This window comes from Parambassis ranga, chromosome 24 (assembly GCF_900634625.1).
Source record: "Parambassis ranga chromosome 24, fParRan2.1, whole genome shotgun sequence".
NCBI lineage: Eukaryota > Metazoa > Chordata > Actinopteri > Ambassidae > Parambassis > Parambassis ranga.
The window spans coordinates 1877166-1903249 of NC_041043.1; the positions used below are offsets into that span (position 1 = coordinate 1877166).

The 26084-nt window shown below is 42.0% G+C and overlaps 1 protein-coding gene across 1 annotated transcript; it reads left to right on the forward strand.

Moving 5' to 3' along the window:
• Nucleotides 1-26035, forward strand: susd6 (sushi domain containing 6). Its single transcript, XM_028397209.1, has 7 exons — nucleotides 1-239; nucleotides 5883-6056; nucleotides 21013-21207; nucleotides 21451-21645; nucleotides 21762-21900; nucleotides 22994-23475; nucleotides 23612-26035. The coding sequence occupies exons 2-7, from the start codon at nucleotides 5924-5926 to the stop codon at nucleotides 23635-23637; spliced, it is 1170 nt and encodes a 389-aa protein (XP_028253010.1). The 5' UTR covers nucleotides 1-239; nucleotides 5883-5923; the 3' UTR covers nucleotides 23638-26035.
• The last annotated feature ends 49 nt before the right edge of the window (nucleotides 26036-26084 follow it).

Genomic DNA, 26084 nt, shown 5'->3' on the forward strand with positions numbered 1-26084 from the left:
GCGCGAGAGGCAGCCCCGTAGAGTTCTCAGCGAGTGTTTCCGCTCACCTAAAATAAAGAGCTGGCGAGTCGAGAGGACAAGGAGCAACGGGGACGGGACTGACGGAACCAGGCGACGAAAACATTGTATTTCTACACTATTTCCCTACGTTCTAGTCAGGGTGTCTTCGTCTACACAACCGTTAATGCCTCGAATGTGAACAGAGAGAGGAGGGCTCGCCGCTGGTAACCTTTGCGTTGGTGAGTCTCGTCTGTTTTTTTTTCGCAAGCTAAGCACACACACAGGCCACTACGGGATCTCTGTCGCTCTCTGTTTTCTCTGTACCTGCTTCTAAATATATTGACGACGTAGTAATAAACAGGAAAATGCTAGGCTAATGCTCGGTTACTGTCTAATAACTTGTCAAGGCGAATAGGCCTACTTATTATGTTTTTTTAACCAACGAAATGTGTTAACAAAGCTAGCTGTGACGTGCGATAAATATAGATAAATGTCGTATTTTGTTTTCGTCAGGTCTGTAGTGCTCTTGTAAGTTTTAATCAGTAGTGCTTTTATACACTGACAAAGTGCTTCGAGATATTATGGGACGAGTAGCTTGTTTGTAAAGGTTAACAGCTGTGCCGATACTGTATTGTCACATTTGGTTATGTGAAGAATAGAAATGCTTCTTCCGCATGCTATTGATGCGAAACTACGTGCTCACATTACAGAATAAGCTTTTATAGTTCTTTGTTTAGCTAGGTCACTTTGTTTAACCAGGGTTGGTTTGGATGTCTTTGTTTTTATCTGGCTGGGTGTGTGTGTGTGTGTGTTGCTGGCAGCCCACCACACTCTTTGTTTAAATAGCTCACAGTACAGTTGCACGTGTCGAAGCGTGTGACTCCGCTTTAGGACGGCTAAAGAAGGCAGTTGACAGTGTTTCACTCAGCTGTAGAGATGTAGTACTAAGTGTCTCTTTCCTGAGACATTCTCAACAGTTTATCGTAATATCCCCCCCAACCCTCTCGCTTTTGTTCTCGTCAAAGTTGGGAGTCGTTTCCTGTTAGCATGGTAGGATCAGATGTGACACCTACCGAAGCAAAGGGCAGGAAAGTCCAGATGTTGTTTTTACACTGCAGAACAAAGTCGGGAAAGTCTCCAGATCCCACGTTGTTTCTGTGAAAATGTCTTAGACTTGTCTGTCTAAGACTTACACTAATGTTTATAATCAAATCTTTGTTGTTGTTTTTGGTGAACAATATGACACTATGCTGAGTACCATTTATAGAGTGCTAGCTATCCTTTTATGCTGTAATCATTGCATTACACAATCTGTAAATCTGAACCACAAAAGCATTAAATATACTTTCACAGACCATTGTTCTGCTTATTCACAATCTTGTCAAACGGTGGCTGTTTCCGCTCAGCTATAGCTTGACTTTCTCTCTAGAAGCCTGTCTGTCAGATCTTAGGTTGTGGAGTCTAGTAGTTTCAAGATTTCCAGATATTTTATACACTTGTTTTGTAAGTGTTCAACAATACCCAGTGTAGCTTGAGATACAAAAGATGGTTTCTGATATTGTTTCCAAGCATCACCCCTGGCTCCCAGTTTTCTGGTTGACTTTGTTTTTACATGTCGTACACAATCAGTCTTTCACTGAATAATGTGTGGAACAGTAATGATTCTCAGTGTAAGAGGCATTGTGAGATTTTTACAACTCCCAGTCCAACAATGAAAGGCCTTTTCTGATGACAACATACCTAGAGACAACATATTGTGAGTGAAGATAAGAACATTGCCGTTGGCTTCAGTCCCGTTTTTGGATTTTCCTACATTTCACCACCAACCACAACTGGGTTTCTCTCGTTGACTTTTTATTCCCTTTGTTTCATGTTACTTCTCCTTCCTTCTTATGTCTATCTGTCTGTGCCTGTCCTCTTCCTTGCAGAGGGATGTTAAGGCACTGTGGCGCTTAACGCTACATAATACTTAATGACAAAAGGTTCTTTCTCTGCTCCTATGCAGAGCCACATCTTTGGGCTCCTTCCACAGCCCCATGCAGGCTATACCAGCAGCAGAAGCACTAGGGCCTATCGAGTGGAAATCTCCTCTCGGCTGTTTCTTTGGCACACTGAGTGCTCTCTGTTCCCGGACACATGTCTGTGCTGCTGCTCTCCTTGGCTCCCTTTGCGTTCCACGAGCCCCGGGCAGCTGAAAAACTGCAGCAGCAGCCTGCTGGCTGTCTGGTTGTCTCACTGGTGTCTGAAGTGGAGAGTTGCATAGATCCCCCCCCCCCCCCCCCCCCCCCACAATTGGAGGATTAAACCAGCAAAATATTTATACTTTATTACCTCTACTTTCTTAAGACACTGGGCTCGAGTGTGGCCTACAGATCATAGTATTTAGCAGTGATATTTAAACCTACAACAAAAAGGTTTTTAGATTTCGGGGGTTTGTCTTCAGTTGTACTACAGTGAGATAAGCAACTAGAATTGGTATGTATTCATGATATGTGCACAGACAAATACTTGTTCCAGATAAAATATGTACTATGAAATGTGTACTGTACTATACTACTACAAGGAAATGTACTTTTTCATTTCCATGCCCAGAACTGGCAGCACCAGTTTTGTTTGATGGCTGAATAGGTTGTCTGCAGTTTCATGCCTGTGTGGCACAGAATGCAGTTTCATTTTAGAGCTGATCAAATTGAATATAATGCCAGAGACAAGGGTGTTGACATAAAATCTAGTGTTTTCTGAGACTCACCCTCTTTAACCTTATTAAAGATAGGCTTTAGCCACACAGAGTATTATATTGTATGAAACAAGGACGCTCATTTTTTGTATTAAGCTAAGTCATGTTCAGATTTCTTACTTTAAATCTGACTTTCTTTGTAGTTCGCTCTTACATTCTATGTGACAGTGATACTAGTATAGCTTTGTGTGTTCTAAAAGGCTCACTTTACCTGGCTTGCATGCAGCTACTGGCAGGAAGTGTTTGTTTAGGTGGTTTGTTACAAAGTGGTGTTCCAGGAAACTAAATGTCTTGATGTTTAAATAGCACTGCATCCGTTTAATTCGATGTGTCAAGCTCAACATCTTTGGCGGTGTCAGGAAACCGACACAGCTGTGAGTTAGGTTGACACCCATACTTGAAATGTTCCCGTGTTTCTGCTGTCAAACTGCTAGCTTTGGTATTTATGAATTAAAGGCATGAATGAAAGATCAGTGCATTAATAGATGTGCAAAATTCCTGTAAGGTACTGAGATATGTTGTTATTGTTAATTGGAAGCTGTATTTCATGGGATACCATCGTGCAAAGTTAATGACTTTCTCCTTGCTCAGACTCTCCTGTGTGAAAGCAATTAAGCTAATTCTGCTTAAGTTTTCACTCTGCAGACATACTGGCTGGTCAATACATTGCCCTCAGCTCTTTCAGCAGGTCAGCCCTGCATTATAAATGCTATCCTAGGCAGTTATTTACACCCCAACTAGTGCCTCCTTTGTCCTGCCTTTGACTTTATGTTTGTCCTTGATATTTCTAAGACATTCACCTCTTAAGAACACCATCTGATATAATGGAGGGCCTAAGTCTTAGCAGCTTCTGTGCACTGACCCCAGCATGGACAAATGAGAAAGCATCTATGTATCAAATAGCTGGCACAAGTCCCCTGCATGTGCTTTTGACTAGCTGCCCTTTGGCTCAATGCAGTACCCAGACTGTCCTGCCAAATCTGACTTACGTCACTCTCTCCCACAGGCCTGCACCGCATGCAGGTATGCCTCTCCATCCTATCATAGGGGACATCAGAAAGGTGGCAGGCACTGGGGGGCAGCTGCTTATTGTGTGTCTATGCTATTTTGAATTATTCACATCATAGCACAAGAGATTTAAATGCAAGAGGAAATCCAAATGCATGAGAAAAACATACAAAGCATGATTAAAAAATAGACTCGTGACTTCTTTGGTATATGTTGAGAAAGAAACTCTACTTAATAGTGCCTGTGTAGTCTCTGATGTGACACAGCAGATTCAAGCTCCCAGCATAGAGAGTGTGTAGCTTATCATGCATGTGTGTTTACACTTCTTTCCCTCATTGCAGTCTGTGGCAGTGCCAATGGACACGCAGTGGATCTGCAATCAAATTTGTGGTTCTCTGAGTGCAGCCATGCATATAACTGTAGGCATTAGGTCAGCAGCATTTTGGAACCGTAATGGGCCTTCTACCCTCTCCTGAGAATATCCTGACAACCAGCTGGCTAGTTCCCGACAAACCACACCCACTCGATCTTCATCTCTTTCTCTCTGATGCAACATAACCAACACTGCATTAGGGATGCGTGGAAAATCTTATCCCAATAATTTGTGGAATATAGCCAGTAATGGAAAATATGACTAATCAGCCAAGTTTGAAATGTGAAAAGAGATCCATCATTTATTAGAAACACTGAATGAATAAGTACACTGAAACTTTTGGAATGAGCTCCTCTGTTTCATGAAATCATGAAATGGCCTTCCACCATAGCTGTTGTTGATGTGAGCTCCACACATGCACTATTGTGTTGCACACGAAAATATGTCACCAAGTGACATTTATTGCCATTACTGCAAGTTAAATTCTCACCATGTGGATTATTCTCACGGTATATCGAGTGTGGTAAGATATTGGCCATTCCTACACTGCATGCACCTACGTCTCATTTATGTAATAACAGCGTTTGTCTCATTGCATCCTGCTAATCAGTCAAGTAATTCTTTTAGGAAGTTGGTATCTTAGAGAGATGTATGGTGAAAAAATAGGGTTATTGTTGTGTATGCATATGGCCAATGCTGTTTAAAGCTACCCAGTTTCTTTTAGGGATGGCACAATAGCAGTTTTTTAATAACTATACCACAAAATTTAGTATCTGCCGGTACTGATTCCAATCCAATACATTTTTTCTAGTCTTTTAAACAGGTGTATAAAATAATGTATTTGTATATATTTGTATTCCTAAACACTAGCATGGCCCTCCAAGTTAAGCGATTTTACGATACTGGACTCAAGGAATAAGTTTCAGGGTACCAGTTGCCCAGAACTCCTGGAAACGAGTATGTTAGTTGTATTAGTGCATGTGAAATACAAGATATTTCAGAAAGCACTACGTAATGCGGTTACCTTTGCATAATTTATCCATCAAACTCAATTGCAGAAGACAACCTGCAGCATATGGCGGAGTAGCATCACAGCCCAATGGACCATGGTGTGACATCTGTTTTTTATTCAGCTGTGAAGAACTGTACCTTTTTTTTATTATAACCCTTTAAGATATTACATAAGGAATGTTTTGTCTATAAATAATAATAAAAAAGAAATATCTTAGGTTTTGTACCATGACAGTGTGTCTGACCATCAGGAGTTTAGCAAAAGTTGCAGGGGTAATCACTACCAAGCCGACTCTTTTACACAATTTTTATCCTCTCTACCCCCAAATGTTGCTACCTCATCGGCAGCAGTAGGGATCTGTTTCCTTGTTATGTCATCTACAACAGAGGGTAATGACTGGTGTATTTAGTTAGACCTCGTGGCAGAGCCAAGAGAAAGGATTGAGTGGGGATCAGAGGAAAACTCTAGCTGTTGCTGCTACTGGTGGACACTCTTGGTAACAAGACACGAGTAGAGAAAACATACTTTATGCTTTTATTGTTATCAGCTAAGGAGTTGCAGCTTGTTGATGTGGAGAGAGGGCCCTTTCCCTATCACTCAGTTTCTCTTCCAGTCTACACAGCTATCTCTCTTTATTCCCTGCCGTCTCTCTGTGTTGCTTCTGGTTACGTAATCCTCATTGAATGTTGATAGTAATCCGTCCTCTCCCCCCCCTCCCTCTCTATCCCATCCTCACTATGGGGCCTGGACAGGTTAAGCTGTAGAGGACTCTCCTTGGTTGTCGGAGGAAAAGATGTGCGATGGAATGGTAGCGTTTCAGACGAGAGCCCTGTCCTCCTCTTCCTCCTCCTCCTCTCTGGCCCACAGGCTGGCTGCCTCCACGCTTCTCCTCCTCTTCATCCTGCTCCCTCATGGTCACGCATCAGGTAAGCTACAAACACACACACATACGTTTTTTCTCTCCGTTTATGCTCCCACATGATACACATCAAATAAACATCATCTTTGCCTGTCTCTTGTGGATTGATTGAGGTTATTTTCCCTTAGTCTTGCAGGTCAGTTAGATTAAATTGGCTTCCTTTACTCTTGGGTCGGGTCAGGTTGCTCTGCCTCAGAGCTACAGCTGAGAGCTCAGTCCCACACACTCTGCCAATCCATTCACTGTCCTAATGAGTCACAACAGCTCTCCGTCTACTATTGCGTGAAACAGAGAGATGGTGTCTGCGGTCACATTGCTGTCATAAGGTTTTAATCAACCATGACATTTAGCATCCTCAGAGAGCTTCTAGCATCGCTAGCCAACTTTGGTTGTTGCCCCACAACAATCCCCAGATCAGGTTTTATGGTTGAGATTATTATCTTTGACCATGAAGCATCAGGTTTTCAAATAGTATTAATTGTTGTCTAATGGAGCAAGTTAGGTTCAGGTGGAGCCTGCAGTGAACATAATACAGATATTTATCAAGCTCAACAGAATCTTTAGAGTATGTGTACTTCGTTTTCTTCTAAATGTTGAAGCTGTGGACTTGCTGAACTCCTTCAGTTGTGCCAGCTTTCCTTTTACTCCAGTCCTCTGATGTTCCAGTCCCCTCCTCCCTGCACACGGAAACACACACACTACCTCTCCACGTGCGTTACCCACATACACAGACATACACACTCCACACATAGCCAGCTTGTGAAATGTGCCAGATGTCCTTGCCACAGAGAGCGAGCGGACTGTGCATGTGTGAATAAGTAAATGAGTGTGTGAGAGGTGGTTTAGGGCTTTAGGGTGTTTATAAGCGTTAATTGATTTTTCTTCCTTTAATGCCTTGAATAAATAGATGTGTTTATGAGTGTGAAAAATGGCTGCAGACAGAACATAAAGAGGGATGGGCTGATGGGCAAGAGCATAGGGCACTGCTGATCCCAAGTGTATCATCATCTCTCCTGTTCGTGCTCTCTCTCTCTCTCTCCCCCTCTCCATCTTATGTAACACACATGATTCATGTGGATCCCACAGGGGCTGGTATCACACTCACGTTCTGCGCTCACACACATACGTACACTGTCTAGCACTACCGATCAAAAATGTGTCCTCAAATCCTCAGCCCACGTGCTCAGGGTACTGTATATGGATGTGTGTGGAGTGCTGTTTTAGTGCGCTTATTTTTGGATTCTATGCTTCCTATAGTGCTAAAGGTTTCAGTGAGTCGGTTTATCAAAAGATGGACCTTGTCCGCCAGAGTTAATGCGTCAGGTACACAAAGAATTTTTTTTAATACTGCACCGTTAAGGCTCCCAGGTGCTTCAGAAATGTAATTCAAGATGGTGGTGGTGTGAGTAAAGGTTATTTTTAGGTGTTGTCGTGGCAATGTATTTTTATAATTACCTCCTTAGAGCAGGCAGTATTGTTGCTGACTCACAGTTCAAGAGTTCTGGCTGTTTAAATATCTATATACAGTATACATATTTAAAAAGTTAAAGCTATATAGCTCTTGATATTTGCACGCTTGCCTGAAATAAATACAAGCTGCAAAACCCAGAAAAGTTTCTTGGCAGTTTGGAATGAAACAAATATGTTCCCCAACTTGTTAATGATAAATGAGAAAAATGAGTACAGCATTTCAGATTTCTGATTAGATTTTTTTGTGGTATTTTCAATTCATGCACTGTAGTATGAACTTAAATATTTAATCAGACATCACAAGAAACCTATATTGAAGAATAAAACATTTAGATCCTTGGCATTCCTAATAACAGAAGAAACCTTTAGCTCTTTAATAGATTTCATTCCATTCCTGTTTCTTGATGTCTAATCATACAAACTAGAGCTTTTTGAGGAGAAATATGTTCACTTATTTGTGATTTTATAATCATATGACAGCAAATAAAAGTTATTATACATGAGGATAACATCTATGAGTGCATGTAAACATACACAGAAGCATAAAAGCAATTGCAGTGTTTAAAAGGGACATTCATTGCAGCATTTACATCTTGAAAGTAGATGTTCCACTCACTGGCCTTTCCCTCACTACCGCTCGCCATACATAATTCACATAGGTAATCCCTTGACATGTTCCAGGGATGGAGATTGCTGTGGAAATTTCATGAATATGAAATGTCATCACTGCTGACAGGCCTATTCCAGACTCATACCACTAGCAGTGTGCTGTATGAATAGAAATGGATTCTAAAAAATATAATGTAGTCCATTTGCATACTAGAGCACACAAGGCAGCAACAAACATCTGTATTTGTATTTAAGTGGATATAACTATTTTAGGAAGTGTGATGGGGAGAGAGGATGATAGACGGTAAAAGCGGAAGTACAATGCACCATTACTTTTAACAAAGTAAGAAAAAGGAAGGCTTCTTTGTTGTTGGATTGTTGGACTGTGATTTCTTTTGACTGTTAGGAAGTACTCATAAAGACTTTGGATGGGAGGTATTTTTAGAACTTTTAGAATACACCAAGTCATGTCTTTTTTAGCCAGCTGTTCATTCTAAACAAGATTACCAGGTTGGTATTTGCTGAGTTAATGTAAATGGCTCACTCAGATTTGTTTATGATTACTGCACGATTACGTTGTTTGTGATTCAGGAGGTTCTTCTAAAAGTAGCAACATGCAAAACAAAACATCCTGTTCATTGAAGCAAGGGTGCTAGTGAACAAACACAGCTACACAACTACAAAGCAGAAATTTGGATTTTAAATGGCATCAGTCTGGAGGATTTTACGGGCACAGTGCAAATGTCTTTTGTTTCATGTCCATCTGACATCCCACTTTCCATTCCCACTGCATTGTGCTTAGTTCCTAATATGGTGTCAATTCCTAACAGTAAGTCTTTGTGGTTCCTTTCTGAGGAAGAGGGGGCCAGACAGTGAGTCAGAACTAAAAAGAGTAAAGATGGGAACTCCGAGTACCAAAGGGTTTATTCACATGATCCCACGGCATGTTTTCTGCTCTAATGGTGCCGTATATAAGGAATCAAAAAAGGCTTGAATCATCCTTCTGGGTCCAATTAAAAAGATAAATGCTGCCCCTTTTAAAACCAATTGTCTTCTGAGGTTGAGTTAAAGCTGTACACTAAAGTGCCAGCAAGCACATGAAGTCTCCCACAAACAAGCCTGCTGTGTGCTCAGTGTGGTGGTGATGTTAATGTATGTTCATGTGTGAGAACGGGAAATGGCTTCGCCTGGCCTTCTAAAGAAAACAGCAGAGGCAAAGGGGAGGAGAGCAGAGCAGGGCAGGGAGCAGAGGACCGCCTTTCTAAATTTCCTTACTTGTGTTTGTTATTGACAGTTGAGTTTTGTCCATTCATGGTTCGAGAATGCATTTTTCTTAGCTTGACCAAGGGCTGTTGCACAGACAAATCCCATTGTTTTGGCACATTATGAATCAGTGCGCAGGACCAACCCAAGGATATGGGAATTTGTTTCTTAAAAGCTGAGTCTCTGTCATCAAGGACCAAGGCTTGACAACCCTCCTTTCTCCATAATAACTGAGTAGACTCTAGTGGCTAGCATAGCGTCATTGCTCTGACCACAAAGGAAAATGTCTGAATGAGCCATGCCCCACTTCTGGCATCTTCAAACAGCTGTAGTCTTTGAAACTTGTTGCTTTCTGTTGCAGGAAGACGGTGTGTGTACAATAAAAAAGCCATAGTGTGTGAGTCAGTCTGCACAATATAGGTGCCCTTGTAGAACGGGCTTGTTAGGCTGGGTTTACAAACAGTGCAGCCCAAGGGAGGGGGTGGAACAATGGCTCCTGTGCAATTAACTGCTTAGAATTGTCCCCTAAAGTCCTGTTAGCAAGGTGGTTTACAGGCAGCTAGGAGTAACACAACACATTGGCTACTGACTCTTTTCTGAAATGTGAAAACAAAGAGGGCTTTTCTGGAGTGTTGGAAGGTACAGCCCAAACCACAGCAAGCTGCAGCTCCACTAGATCACCAGTCAGCAATTAGGCCTGCTAACTTGGGTATAGTGTGAGCATATTGAGCTCAAAACAGACCTGGTTCTATGGTGTCTATGTTCTTATCTCTCCCTCTCTCTCTTTCTGCCTCTCTTTCTCTCAAGGCTCCAGCCATTAGCCAGGTGAGACTGGAGCCCATTAGCAGAAGTCTGGTCGAATCCATCAGCCTTTCTCTTTCATTACCTTTGTGTTTATCACTTGAGCCATCACTCTCAGCTCTCACCCTGTGTCATTTAACAGCTCTCCCAACCAATCAAGCCTTAAACGGAAACTTTAAACGTCTCACCAGACAAAAGAATACTCCATGGAAACAGATGCTGCAGCGTGAACAGGCAACGCAAGATCATACCATTCACTTCTAACTGTTGACCAGACAGGCAGTTCCATATCTGGTTAAGCTGCCATAGGGCCAGAGTTAAATGTCACAGTCTGCCAATATTAAACCTATGTAGCATATGATTGGACTGTTTTTGGTTTTTGATCTTTGTGTGTTTTCCCCCCACACATGTTGTTTGGCTAGCCCTTCACTGATAACAGGTGCTGCACAGTAAAGGTTAATAAATGTCAAAGCAGGGGATGTTGGCGCTGGTAGCACCAGGCACACCAGCAGTCATATTTGGTAACATGCAATATATGCTGATATGTGGAGCTGCCTTTATGTGTCTGCTTTTTCAGGCTGGTTAAACAATACACAGTTGTTATTATTAATAAACATGTCACATTGTATTGTTCAAAGCTTTGGTTTTGGGCCCCTCCCCTTTTCAGAAGTGGAGGATTATTTTGAAGCAGCATTAAAGCTGAGGAGAAGAGAGGCAGTTAGTAAATTGTTTTTCAGAGAAATTTGTGTGGTTGTCTGAAGCAGCAGGCAGTCATAATGATTTCCAAAGGGCCTCATCTGAGGGACCAGCCCGCTGAGTAGAGGACATCTCTGACTAATGAGCTGCTAAATATATCCCCCCGTCTCCTGTCTTCTATTGCTTTTCCTTCTGCTATTTCTATTAGTTGTTTATTCAATTTTTTTCTTATAATTCTAATATTTTAAATACTTTTTTGTATTTTTGGGGACGTTTAGCCGTATCTCCAGAATTTTTACTTGTGTAAAAACTCATGTTAATCCCTTTTTCTGTTTTTCCCCATCTTGTCTTTTCCACCTTCAGTCTCACCTCCTCTTTGATGTGTGTTTATTAGGCCCACAGAAACAGTGTGGGCTGTTTTTTTTTTGTCACACTGTTAGTCAACGGCAGCATCCTGTTCAAACAAGTTCATCTTCTTACACAAAAGGCAGAGCGCTTCCTACACACATATGCCAACGGTTGAGACATCCAAGCTGTGTCAGACTGTGAGCAATCATCACCATCTTATGACGTGGGTTATGACATGTATGGTTGTCAGTATGGCAACTGACAACCATACATGTCAGTTGGCACAGTATGGCACAGGTTGTCTTAATGACAACCTGTCACATTCTCGTTAATGTTAATTTGTTTAATTTTTGGTAGTGTGTTCATGGAGCAAATTTCTGTGAAAATAAAGGTATAAGACTGTCAACTATCATGTTGGGACCAAAATACCTACAGTCAGTGCAGTTACCACCTGCAGGGGAGTGCAGAGTATTTTGTTCATGCCTCAACATGTGCAGCTGCTCCCAAACAGTGGAAATGGGGCAATACTGTCCTGCGTCACAAGTCCTTCCTGTTTCTTGCAACTGTAGAACAAGAACTATTACTAACTTACTTTCTAGGTAACATTCTCAAAGTGCATAAAGGTTACTCTAACACATTCAGTCTGGGGCAACTAAACAGGTAGCGTAAAGTTGGTCTGATGAGGAAGGGGCTGAACGATGTACATGTGTTACCCTGACACATGTGTACTGCGTGTTGTCATGGGTGGAGGTGCTGTACAGCTGTTCCCCGACAAAACAGCTCCATCATTGCTTTCTCATTAGAACATAGACAAGAGAGGAAAGGAGGATGACACAACACAGTTTATTCCCCCCTGATCGTCCTTCAGAGAGAAGCCAGAGCATAAAGTTGATTCAGAACAGCACTCTGGCAGCCCTCAAATGCCTTTAGTACTGTTTGTGGTTGCTGATACATAGTCTTCCACTACTACCACCCTGACACAGCTATGGTTCTTCATACATTGTCCATACCTCTGTCTTATTCTTTTTTTAGCAGGATGTCCTGATTAACATTCAGTATTTCCTGTCTGGTTCTCAATATTTCCTGTTTTTTTGTTTTCTTCTGTCTAGTCCCATCCCTTAAACTGTAAACAGTCCATTAGATGGAGTGTTGAGATATTTAGTGGCCAGTTGGCTTTGCTCCACTCTAATGCCCTCTGTCCTTATTACATCATCTGTAAAGAGCTCTCAGTAACAAACAGCAGCCAAATGGTGAAGGTCTTTGTATAGTCCACACTGAAATCCATTTAGATAATACTGGAGGGATTTATGTGAAGTATGTCTCATCTACATCTATTTACATATCTACTTATATGGATGAATTGGAAGTTAAGTAAAAGTTCTAGTTTGTTCAATAAAATCTCTTTCTTTATTTATATTTTGGTTGGTTTATTTGAAAGGAACTTGTTACATTCTTGTGACGTACGTGTAAGTGAATAAGTGCATTGTTAATTGTTCATCTTGCTGTGCTTTCCTTTTCACACTCTCAAATGCTCACACAGTTGCATGTTGGTGTAGGAGAAGTTCCTGGCAGGAGGCCCATTCAGGCTTCAACTTTTATATGTGTTTGTGTCCATAAACCGTTTGCTGTTTTAGAGGTCTACACAGCAATAAAAGCTGTACTTTGTAATTTCCTCATGGTGGCAAACAGTAGTCCATTGTCTTACTGGAATTACTGTATTAGCCTAAATGAAATTCCTGTCATCTAGTGCTCTTGACTTAAATCTGCACTTTCTTAACTGTTAGGATTAGTTTCATAGAATATTCTTGAAAATTCAAGTGTGTACTCCACACTGTTATGTAAATTAAAATTGCTGTTTGCTTGCTTACTCAGCTGTTCATGTTCTCACAAGGATGTTGTTTAGGAGACAGATTATCTGGTGCTTTACACAGACCTAAAATGGGAAAATAGAACAGAATACAATATACAATAGAAATACTTTATTAATCCCAATCAAATCAGGTTTTACCAGTAACACATCTTACATTTATTGTACCTCAGTAAGTTAAGGTAACCTTGCCAGTAACATTAGAGCAGGCTTGTGTCACTTCTGTATAAGATCATAATCTTGTGTAAAAAGAAGTAAAGAATTATCACCGTCTCACAAGGCTTCCTGCTTTGTGCGCTTGGGCTATTTTGTCTCTAGTCTGTGTGTTGTCTGCAGTATTTGTTTTGCTTTTGCAGTGAACCTGTTCAAGAAACAACTCAAGTGGAACACTAAAGATAAGTTGGCCAGAAAAGAACAGGGCTGCTGAAGATTGAGCTTTTGTCTCATTGCAGATTTTTTTTTTTTAAGAATTCCATACCGTTCTAGTCCCTACACTGCTCTCATTAGTGACTCTGGTACTCACTGTGTGAACACTGCGAATCCGGCTATAACCAGCTTGATTTCAATCCACCTCATGGAGGTGGATCTAGCCAGGTCTAAACGTATCCAGCTTAAAGACTATCCAGATACAATCCTACTCTAGCTGGAATTACTTTCTCCAGTCACACTGGAGAAAGTGGCACTCGTAATATACAGAGTCCGGTAGCACATCGCTAACCGGAAGTAGCATGTCGCTAACCAGAAGTAGCATGTCGCTAGCCAGATTCGCTAGCCACATTTTCGTTCACACTTGAGCCACATTTGAGCCAATCCGGCAGTGTCCAGTTTGATTTCAATCCGGCTAGATCCACCTCTTGTGGGTGGCAACAGTGGCGCAGTGGGATAGCAGGGTTGTCCAATAACCGGAAGATTGGTGGTAGTCACTGTTGTGTGTTCTTGGGCACCCTAGCCTGTGGCGTGCCTTGCTAGTCATTGTATGACACTGCTTGTGCAGCAGCCGTAACGAATTTCCCTCTGGGATTAATACAGTATCTAAAATAAATAAAAAAAAATCTAGCCGGATTGAAATCAAACTGGATACTACCGGATTCGAGGTGTTCACACTCAGCATAGGCCCGAATCCCGCTTTAGCCAGATTTTTTTCCCCAGTGTGAACAGGGTATAACACATCACCGTGCCAGCTCTGGTAAGCAGGGTTTGGATTATCTCCCCCACTTTCACCTTCAACAAATGTCCCAAGCTCAGCACTCATACCTCTGCTGGCTGACAGGCTCAGGCTGTTGAAATATGATCAGCCCACAGTTGCATTGACAGTTTTTGGTGAGGGGGTTGTGTGTATGTGTGTCTGAACACATGCACGTGTGTGTAGGAGGGGTCCCACACACTCTTTTGTTTTCCTCTGAAAGCTGAGAAGAAGGAATGTCTGCCTCCCAGCTGTCCTCAGCAGTGAGGGTTATAGAAGAGAGAGGGGGTGCTCACTGTTTACCTCTTCTAGCATCCTCCCATCTGTTACATGCAGGGTGTGTGTGTCTGTATGTTGGGGTCACACAATGGTATTAACCCCCCTCTCCCTCGCCCTCATTGGCCTCCTATGCATATTTAACCCTTCAAATGCAAAGTTGTCTGTTGTCCTCTTGGAGGCACGCTGCTCAAATCTGTCACTGTGCCCCATCCCTCAGTGAGCAGGGACAATGGGGTGTAGTGGAAGCACACGTGGCTTGCTAAATGCATTACAACAGCAAGGGATGAATGGGTGGGAAAAGGATTGAATGCTTCTACCTGTTTATGGGCTTTGTAGCATGCAGGTTTATTTCTGTGTGTTGCAGCTGCAGGAAGAGATGTGTCGAGTACATGTCTTAAGGCTTCTGGAAGCACTCCTTTGGAGGCCCACAGCAGTTTGACTCATGGTTTCTGGAAAATTTTCTGTTTACTGTAGAAATGACATTGTTGGCCTCTGCATCATTTGTCTGACACTCAGATTCATACTCCTGAGCGTTCTCACACACGCAGCGCAGATAGGATCAGTGGGCAACACAAACCTGCTGTTTGCTAAAGCACCTTGGGACACCTGCAACCTACACTCACATAGTGAGTAAACTGTCCGCCTGTATCCTCATGTGCTCAGGTTTTTGTATACATCTGACGACAACTCTCTCACACTGACCTCAACTTCATCATCATTCTCCCCCTTTCTTGAGCCTGCCCCAAAAGCTCCCACAGTGATGGAGGTTCCCCCTCAATGTGCTGTTTTACACTTATTTTCATCACCCTTTGCTCTCTCACCTTTTTTTTTCTTTGAAACTGTACCCAGCAAATACAAGCTGGACTGTGTGTCTGTTTTAAGTGTAACATCATGACAAATTTTAACTCTGAGTAGAACATGACACTGCTAGTATCAGTCGGTCACACAATGAGCAGCGTCCTATATTGCAGTTGTATTAGTGTCATTTTATACTCTATGTGGTGTCTTCCTCTAATATGTGTGCATGTGTAAAAGAATGAAAGTGAGTGCAGGAAACGTATATGTCAAATAATATCACATCTTGTAAATGACTAATCTAATAAGTTCTAGTGTCTAATGTTACTACATTATATTTTTACAATACTATTCGTAGCATTTTTATCTTATCAGTAACCCAGTCATCATTTAGTGAATCTGCCTTGTGGGGATCAGTAATGTTTCTTATGTGTCCCTGATGTGTAATTTCCACAGAGATGAACCATATCAATCAGTGGCAGAAATAAGTAGTGAGCTCTCTTATTCTTTACAGCACGCCCCCACCATGGACTATTCTGCACTCTAATAACAACAGCTTGGCTAACAAAAATCCCATGGATTAGAGAGAGAGAGAGAGACACAGGGAACGTGGCAAAAAAAACAAAAACACCCTTGTCCCAAAAATGACAGCAACATTGTCAAAAAAAACAACAACAAGGGACTTGGAGAGAGACCAACAAAGGAACGAAAACATATTTACCAGGCCAAAGAGAGCATCATTACCATCATCCCCCTCGGTTTTGAGCTTAATCCAATGCACAGCCCTCCTATAAGCACACAATCGCGCACAATTGACACACTTGAACACACTGGGAAACACACCCTCTTTTATGGTCTATTGTTAAACAGAGTAACCAAACAGCTGGGTATGGAAGTCATCAGTATCTGATTTTCGTTAGAGCTCTCACAGCTTGTAACAGAGGACAATTAGAAATTTAATTTGCCTGGGCAAAGAGGGCTAAAATCCCAATTTTTTCCCCCACCCATGTTTTCCTCAATCAACCCCCTCCACCTCCCCTCCCTAACTCTTAGGCGAGTGCCGTCGTGACAGATGGGGAAGGAGAGATAGTCACAGCCAGTCCGACACTTTAGAGCAAGGCAGGGGATTTTAACGCCCCCCATGGCCTGAGTGTCCTCCGATGTGGCCTTAAGGCGCTGTATATTGGGATTAGCAATCGGCCTCATGGGTGCTCTGTCTTGGCCCAGTACTTCCACTACAGGGAAGTGTCCCTCTAACCTTGTAGAACCTATGTTCTTTGATCAGCTTTGTGTGTTTGCAAGTTTCTAATAGTTTAACCTTTTTATATGTGCTCTTTATTTATTGCAATATGGCAAAAGGCAAAAGTAATCCCTGTTGGATTCCTCGGTATATATTGAAAGCTAATGTGGTATAATCTGCCACAGTTTTAAACATAATAGACATTACAGTAGTATTTTGATTTAAGTAAGATTTTTTTTCTCTTTCCACTAGCTTTAAAAGACACTAGATGTAAGTGTGCTTTAGTCATTATTGTTTTTCAACATTTCTCAAAAACCTGTTCTCCTGAGCAAACTCTTAACATCAGACCAGTGGAAGAACAGCTTGTGTTCAACTGTGACTCATTCTCTTTCTCATAAGCACAAAACATGGTGTGCCGAAATCCACTCCAGCACTGTTCAGTGCTTTAATAGTTGTTTTTTTTCTGCGCGTATTTTCTAAGACAGTATTCAGTCTAGGCAGAGAGGATGATGGAAAAGGGAGAAACACTGGGGTCGTATCTTAACTACTGGACCATCTTGGGATGTGGAACCATTCTTTCTTTCTCGGCTTGTGCTGGCCCAGCCCACAGTGTGGTATGTACTGTGGCTGTCTCTTCTCCCCGTACAGTGCAGAGCCTCACACACACACAAACACAGAACTATCGGTTGATGCTAACCTGCCGCAACATGTCTCCTTTTGGCTTGTAATTGCGTAGCTCCATGCTCCATAATAACTTTTTCTGCTCTTTTTCTCCCCTCCCCCTCTTTCTGCCTGTTTATCTGAGCAACTTTTCCTGTCAGTATTTTTCCTCTCTTTTCTGACTTCACCTCTCTCTTGTGCTTTTCATCCAACTCAACTTTTTTTGAAGTTGTATATAATTATATATTTGTCTCTAAGTTGGGTCTGACCTCCGTTGACAGTAGTACAATCCCATAGAAGAATGGGTTTAAGCCAAATATCTTTACTGTTCAAACTTTCTGACATTTTTTTATTTATTTTTCTTCATTTTCACTTTTAAGCTGTCATGATTTTGAGTATCTCTATTCCCAGGGGATGAAGTGAGGAAGAAAAAAGTGTGTGTTTTCTTTATAGTTAATCTTTATTTGAAATCCATGTAGTTATATTATATTGCTAATATTAAGTAACGTACAAGGCTGCATTAATTAAAGAGTTTTATTAATTGTAAATTTTGTAACGCATTTATACATTTGGGAATCAGAAAACGGCATTTTATCTTGCTTCATTGGCAAAGTAACCTACATCAGTAACTACCCTGTGCCAGGCAACCATCTTTAAAATGATGTGCACCACACTGCGCTTCTTAAGATTGTCTAATAATATTCCTGGCTGTATGCATCATCATCATCATCATACACTCATCACCAGTGTAAGTGCCATTGTCAGTGTTAACAGATGCAAATGTCGGTTGAGAGACTCTGATAATGGAACACACTGGGAGGTCATAGGCTTCTCCCTGCGTGACAAAGAGAGCTTTATCGGGCTTCTAGAAGCATCACATGTTTCTTAGTGGACTTGCATTTTACTGACTTCAGGGTTCATTCAGACTGAGACCCTTCTCAGTGCCTTATCAGGAAGTTTCCTTGTCCCAACAACACAAGCAACAGAGGATTTACCAAAGAAACACTATCAGCCCAGTTATGCCATTATGCTCCTAGGAGCCTATTCTCTGATCATTATTTATCACCAGGCACTCTGATGGAATCACTATGGGCTATAGAAACACTGTGGAGGATGCCTTTGTTACAGTATTTGATCGCCCATTGTTTAAGAACAACATGAATCAACCTATATTAGCATGCCATGCGATTTTATTTGTTTAGACAATGCTACAGATAAGAATCCACATTCAACAGCAAAAAAAATTGATGAAAATCATTAACACTCATCTGTCTTCTACAGTTCTATTGACTGCCTCACAGTGCACCACAAAAGATCAAAACAATGGCTAAAGGCCGCTGCCCTAAAACACCCCTAAGGCCTCTTTGTCCCCTGCAGTCTCCCAGCTTGAGGTCATCAATTTATCACCTTTGCCGCCTCCATTACCACCATCTCCTCCTCAGAGGGGCCCTTAGGGGCCCTGAAGCAGTCCAGGGAACAACTGCTCAAGCCAGGGTGTCAAATAACATCCTGAAATGTGCATGTGCAAGCATGGATGTGTTTCAGTGGAAACAAAATGTAATACCACTGTAACACACAAACCTTAGCGTTTGATGTACTGGTGATCACATTCACTATATCACAGCTGACATGTTAGGGTCTGCTTACAGATGATGGTTTTTTGAATGAATGATGAATGATTTTTTTTAAATAAACAAAAGGCTTGATAATTTAGGAAAATAGTTATAAATAGTTGAGTAATAGTTGCAGCAGGATATGCTTGTGATTTAAGAATATAGAATTTTAAAGGGCTGTAAGTCTGCCCCAGTATCTATGATAATTGGACCTACAGTATATGGCTTTGTAATACACCTATGATAACCCTGTGATAACTGTACGTTCTGTTCCACAAGGAACTTCTTGAGCACACACCCAATACGTCCGCAGCACAGTTCAGCTCAACACCCACAAACAAAGACACACCCAGGGCTAAGATGTGTGTGTGTTTTCTGTGTGTGAGTGAGTGAGTAGGCGCTAGCACATTTGAGTGTTTGCATTTAATCTTGTGCTGCCAGCTTAGAGCGACATTTCTCCCCGGAGATTAGAGGATGTTAGAGGCACTGCTGTGGAAAAAGTCTCTCTTTCAATCTCTAAACACACACAGAAGCGCGACAAAGTGGCTGTTTGCAATGTTGATGTGTTTGTTTATGTCGAGCAAGTGATAAAGCACTGCAATAGACCATGGCTAATATGGTTTTATAAATACTCTGACCAAGGATTAAATAATGAGCCATATGGTCATTAGTGCGGATGGCATTTTTGATGTTTTCCTTAAGGGAGAGTTTTAATTTTACTAAATTTACTAAAAATTACACACTGCATATAGATCTGTTTAATAAATCAAACTGATAAGATGTAAAGATAAAAATCTTAAACTTGTTATGACAGGATTCATTTGTACATTGTGGCCCAAAGGGTTTTAAGCATTTAGAAGTGATATTGGAAAAATACTTGGCTTGCACCAAGGCCAAACCCAAATTCTTACATAACCACCTCACAGATGAGTCAGATCAGTGGTAATAAAATTGGTCCGTCTGTATCTGATTTTCCTAGAACTGTGTTCAGCCCTCACTGTTACAATAAAGTCAGTATCCTGCTGTTGTGTCTCCGTTTACACAGGTGCTGCAATGTTATGTCAGATCTGCTGTATTTAGATACTCTGCTCTCTCCAGATTGCAGTTCTGTGTAAACATGCACGTGCGTGTGCAGGCGTCGCTTGGACTTGGAGCTGTGGGAGCTCAGCACAAATTCAGATCATTTGTTATAAAAGTAGCTGGTGTGGCACAGCAGTATCATAGATAGAGGAGTAAGGGAAGGTGGGTCAAAGCACAATTAACTTCAGGTCTTTGCCTCAGCCTGTGTTTATAGGCTGGCTTAGAGCTTCAAGTCTGTCATTAGTACAAAGTAAATGAGCCTGGCTAAAAGATCTTGCCTCACTGCCAGACAGACAGAACCAGTGCTAGCGTGGAATGAAGACAGTTTAATGAGCAGGAGATAATCGAGAGAAATTAGATCTATATGAAGCTCCTTGTGACATTTGAATCCACTGTAGGCACTTGAGGTATTCTTTGTGCTGCACAGCAAGGCTGTCTCCACCTAACTTGTCATGTTGATACAGTGCCTCTCTCTTGCTGGTGTAAAAAAGCAGCCCAGTTTCAAATAACAATACCACTGAGCTTTAATTATCAGCTCAACCTGTCAACTTGACAGAGTTTCCCTGTGAAAAGTTGTTTGACCCAGTGGCAGCTGCCTGCAGAGGAGACCGGTAGACAGTTTATGTCAGTGTAATGAAAGAGCTGCACCATATTCCAGCAGCACCACATTAATGTAGCACTAAAATTTTAGTCAATGAAGTCAATGAAAAACTGTTATCAGAATTCTCTATTAGTCTTTGATGAAGCATAGCATGCACTGTTATTGTAAATACCTAGACATTTGACACAATATTAGTACATTACTATTCAAGGAAGCAAATCACAAGGCAAGGCTGTTCTGGCTAGCATATTGTAATTGGAAAATTAAGATACATATCCTGTCTAAGTTTACTTACATACCTAATAATTACATTGTTACCTAACATTATTATAATATGGCCTGCAGCTGAGAGGAAGAGGCCTCAGATCCTATTTCTGTCCTGTTCAGAAACATGCTTCATTAAGCCCTCCGAGCAGCCCACTCATAATTATTCCCTTCACTTGTTTCTGTGTCTGTAGGTTGTGTGCGGCCACCCAGCGTGCAGCACGGAGACCTGCTGAACCAGACTGAATCCAACCGGGGCTCTTTTCCCCCTGGCGCCCTGCTAACATATGGCTGTAAGCCTGGATACACTGCGGATGGACCTACCACCATCATTTGTATCAGTTCTGGAACCTGGTCACATCAACCTCCACGCTGCATCAAAAGCAATGGTGGGCAAGGCTCAGAAACACAAACACAACAAAACACTGTACACAAACACAGATGACAGCACAAATACATACAGTGTCAGAGCAGAGCAACATTGTTATACCATGAACAGAGCGGTTTACCTTGAGAGCTAGCAGGGCACTCTAGCTATAATCTGAGCATCCAAACAACATGAATCAAATCTGGCCACAGGTAGAAATACTTTCTCTGTACAAACATAAAATCATATGCTTGTCTTTCTCCAGTGTGTTCACCCCCTACCGAACCAGAGAACGGCGGCTACCGCTGTCACCCATCTCCCTGCCACCGTCTCACCCAGAAGACCGTCATCGAGTACTTCTGTGACGAGGGTTATGCTCTGAAGGGAGACTACAAATTTCTCACCTGCCAGAATGGTGAATGGGATGGCCCCATGCAGATTAGCTGCCGACTCACACAAGGTCTGTCATCTCGAACATCTGTGTGCTATGTCTTTGTAAGCAGACAGAACCTCATGCATAAAATCTGTGATCCACATTCAGATTTTTTTCTTTTTCTGTCTCATTGTGTCCCCCAGACAAAGAGCCAAGCTCTCCACTGGGCATACCTGCTCTATCTATCGTGGCATCCACAGCCAGTTCTGTGGCATTTATCCTGCTTTTAGTGGTGCTTTTTGTTCTTGTACAGCCCAAACTCAAGTCCTTCCATCACAACAGGTAAGATATAACACCCATTTCTGTATTTTCACACTAACTAGACAAATTAAAGTTCTCCATTGTAAAGTCCTTCCACTTCCTCTGGTCACATTTGTAAATGAAGTCAGTAAAGTATCATGTATTGTTGTCATGAGCTTCTAGGTGATGATTTTATTTTCTCTTCACCTGCACTAAAGAAATAACCAAGTTCTCATTCACACCTGACATCACATGAGTATCAGGTGATCTAATCTGTAGTGAAACGCTCTGTGTGCACAACTGGCATTAGATTGCGTATCTCGGGTGACCACTTGTGAGTGGATATCCCTCAGCATCTATATGGGGCTATGTACTGCCCAGACCAGCTCTGAATGTGGTCTGTGTAATTGGATAGGTGTTTTTCCACTGCTGGTGTGATCATCCTATTCACAATTTTCAGCCTTCATGTTTGCAGAGCAGGATCTACTGGGCTCACAAAGTGCTGTACTTAGTCAATATCTTGACTTGATATGTGGAGTAATCAACCAAAAAAGCATGACATATTAAGTGCATGTTTTGCTTTTCCCTTTGCTCTGAGAGTTGACCTGTGGTGTTTTTTGTTTCCTTTAATGTTTAAAAGAACAAGAATGTCTAATGTTTTTGGGGACTACTACTCTGTAGTGCTGCAACTATTTCCTTGCCACAAGAGCAGCCCTCGCAGAGGCTCTGCAGGAGAGATCTCAACATTGAACACACATGGACATATTTTCCTTAAATGGTCTGTGTGTTCCTTCAGTGTAAACATATCTGATGCATTCTCCATGCATGTTGTGGGCTCTGAGTCCTGTTTTACAGCTATTCACTAGTGATGAAATCACCCAGATTGCATGTTAATGTCAGGTGTGAAGAGAGCCTAGTGCTCAATGGCACTCTTGCTAATTGTGGGGTGAACCTGAGGGCATGGTGCATCCTGCTATAAACGGATTGGACACTTAACAGTAATCCATTCCTCTCAGAGTGCTACAGCACGCAATACATACAAAGTTGAACTGAAACCTGATCCTTGTTTTTTGATCCTCCTATCCACACTTGTCATTCTGTTTATTTCACCCTGTATTGTCTCTTTGTTTATCAGGAGGGAGCAGGGAGTCACAGGCCAGAGCAGCTCCATTATGGTGGAGGGGGTCCAGGTGACTCTGCCCTCTTATGAAGAGGCTGTATATGGAAGCAGCGGGCCCTGCAGTGCTTCTGGTCCTCCTCCTTCTCTACCAGCTCCTCCAGCTCCTCCGGAGTCCCGAGTTCCCATTGTGCTCTCTGAGGGGCTTCCTCAGGGGGCCACTGGTGGCCAAGGCTCCAGGAGAACCTGCCACAACAGAGACTTAGACTTCTGTCTCCCATCCACCTCCTCATCTTACTCCTCACGCCGTCATGCAGAGACAGTGCTTGTTCATCAGGCGCCCTCTTCCTCCTCCTCCTCCTCCTCTTCTTCTTCATCATCATGGGCTAGAGAGCACCCTGGGGGTGCATGTGCAGGACCTCTACCTCTCCGTAGAGACTCTGAGAGCAGCGACCAGCACAGTCTGCTTTCTGTCACCTCTACTGACGAGTTTTCTGATGGTAAGAGGAAGCAGTGTGAACTGCTTTATATGAAGAGACAATTTCCACAGCGATGTAATGGATTGTACAACTGTGTGGTGTGTGCACCCTATAGCTATTGCTCTTCTCTGATACGACTCTTCTGTTCCTCTTTCAGATATTCCCCTGTTGAAGGAAGCATGAAGCCTGCTGGCCTGCTATCAACATCAGCAGCAGAACCCTGTCTCTCTATATCTCGCTGCTGGCCAGAACTGACTGTGGCTGTCAACCCCCCCCTTCTCAGCAGCCAGCAGAGAAAAGACTAGAACTATGCCCATTCCCCATCGCAATTTCTTCTGCCATTGCTACACATGCAAAGCAAAGCCAACAACCAATACTGCACCACAAGCAATGATGAAAGACCACAGGATGCAGCTACTGGATCAAACTAAAGGCAAGCCAGATAAACAAAGAGGTGCCAGCTCAACATAAATCCTGCAGATCCTGTGTATATGAGTAAAGCGTACATACTAAGTCATGGTTGTGTACTATAGGCTATGTATTACCAAACACTTGCCTCTACCCAGGTGTAGTTCTCTATATTAGCATTGCTCACAGAGGCTTCTTCAGAGAAGGCTTTAGCAATCGAGACACATCGACTCTGTCTGGGTTTACCGCAGACACAAAAAAGATAAAATAACTTATGATGCTGTGGCACTCAGAACCAGAATCGTCTTCCCGCTGTACTTGAAAAGTTGTGAGTGACGCCGTGGGGTTTTTTATTTTTTTTTTTTTTTTGGCGGCCCTCTTTGTGAATGCTGCATGATGTTTTCAGTTATTGCTGTCACAGCACGGTGGCCCACTCTGAATGAAGCATGAAACCTCCTCTCTCTCTGTCTCTCTCTAGCTATCTGTGTATCTGGTTGGCGCCTTTTTCATATGGATTAAGCAGGAGTGACAAGCACTTCACAAAAAGCTAAAAGCAGGGTGCAGCATTTATGAAGCATCGTATCACAACTATAAAAAAGGCCAGCTTCTTTCTTTTCTGTTGCCAGCTGCACTCGGTATCTGGAAAGTGCTCCTTCTGTTGCATGAGCAGTGTTTTGTTCCATCGCTGTGCTACTCATCTTACATGTGTAGACATTTTGTCTAAGTATGAAGAGACAATGTTGCTGAGATGGTGATTGGGCACTTGCTAAAAATCCCTTCCCGCTGTATTTATTGTTGTGTGGCTCAGTTTGCTTTGGATTCCTGAATCTGGGTGTATGTGTGTGTGTGTGTTTGTGTGTCACCAAGACAGGAGGAGACATGTCTTCATTTAGTAGGGCCATGATACAGTCATCAATACAACAGCATGTCTTCTTTGTAGGCCTTAAATCAGCCATGAACAGGAGGGCATGTTTTCACTGGTAGGCCTTGGTACCCCCAACCATATGAGGACATGTCCACACCTGGAAGACAAGAAGACGTGAGGTCATGTCCTCATTCAGAAGGCCTTGATACAGCTATTCCCTGATATGCGACTCTTCTGTTTAGAGGCTAGCTTCACAATGTCCATGTCTATGACCATAGGAAAATACCCCCCCCCCCAGCATTCAGTCAAGTCACATGAACAAACCAGCGTCACTTCACTGCACAATGTGTGTACTATTCAACTGCTCTCAGAGTTATTTGCTGTTGAATGGCTGTTAAGTCTGCCTCATCTTCACACCACTTTTATTATCGACACAAACTGCAACTGGTTGCAGACAAAGAATCAAAAGTTTTGTTCCGTGGCACCCTCTCCCCCTCACAAAAAAATTGCTCATCCTCTATCATCACATCCTTTAAGCCAAGAGAGAATGATGTTTTTAGAAGCCATCCTCTGTTTTCATTGCCTCTTGAAAAGCTTTGGTGGTTGAGCTGGTCACCCTGGAAACAGCATGACTTGGATGGATTCTGAGAATTACTTTTTGAGCTCAAGATAAGAAAACAACCTCTCTCTAATTTTCTGTTCTCAGTTTTATTTGGCATTTGTGGTTTGTCATGGATACATTAATAATGCAAACAAAATATTGCCTTAGACTTACATTTTCTTTTTTTAATGTATAATCTTAAGCCTCCTCATTGGTTGTTTTACAATATTACAACATGTTCTGTTTTCCCAATGGCCTTACTCTGTTCTTTTCTATTCTATGCATAAAACCGTCTATGTGTATTATCAATGAGTTTACTTTTGTTGTGGACACAACTAAACGAATGTCCATTCTTCTCTGTCCTCCCCTAGCTTTTCCAGCTACTGTGATGATGATGATGAACCTATAAGCACCTATATTTCACTACTCTTTGGCTTTTCTTTTGCTACAAGGCATTAAAATATAATGGGGAAAAAAAAAGAAAATAACTTTGCGATCAGAGGCACTGTTGTACGGTGTTCCCTCCCTGAAAATAAGAGGTTAAAATGTACACATCTGGATTCTTGGTTTCAATGCTTTCAGCTTTGGTTTTTCCTCTGTACATGGCAGTGGGTGTGATGATAGTAATTTAATATTTGTATAAAGTTTAATTTAATTTTACAGTGTGTATATAACTTTCTAATTAAAGCTTTCTTTTGAACGTGAAAGATGACGTGTCATTTATTCATGTTTCTTTGTGAAATATTGATCATATTC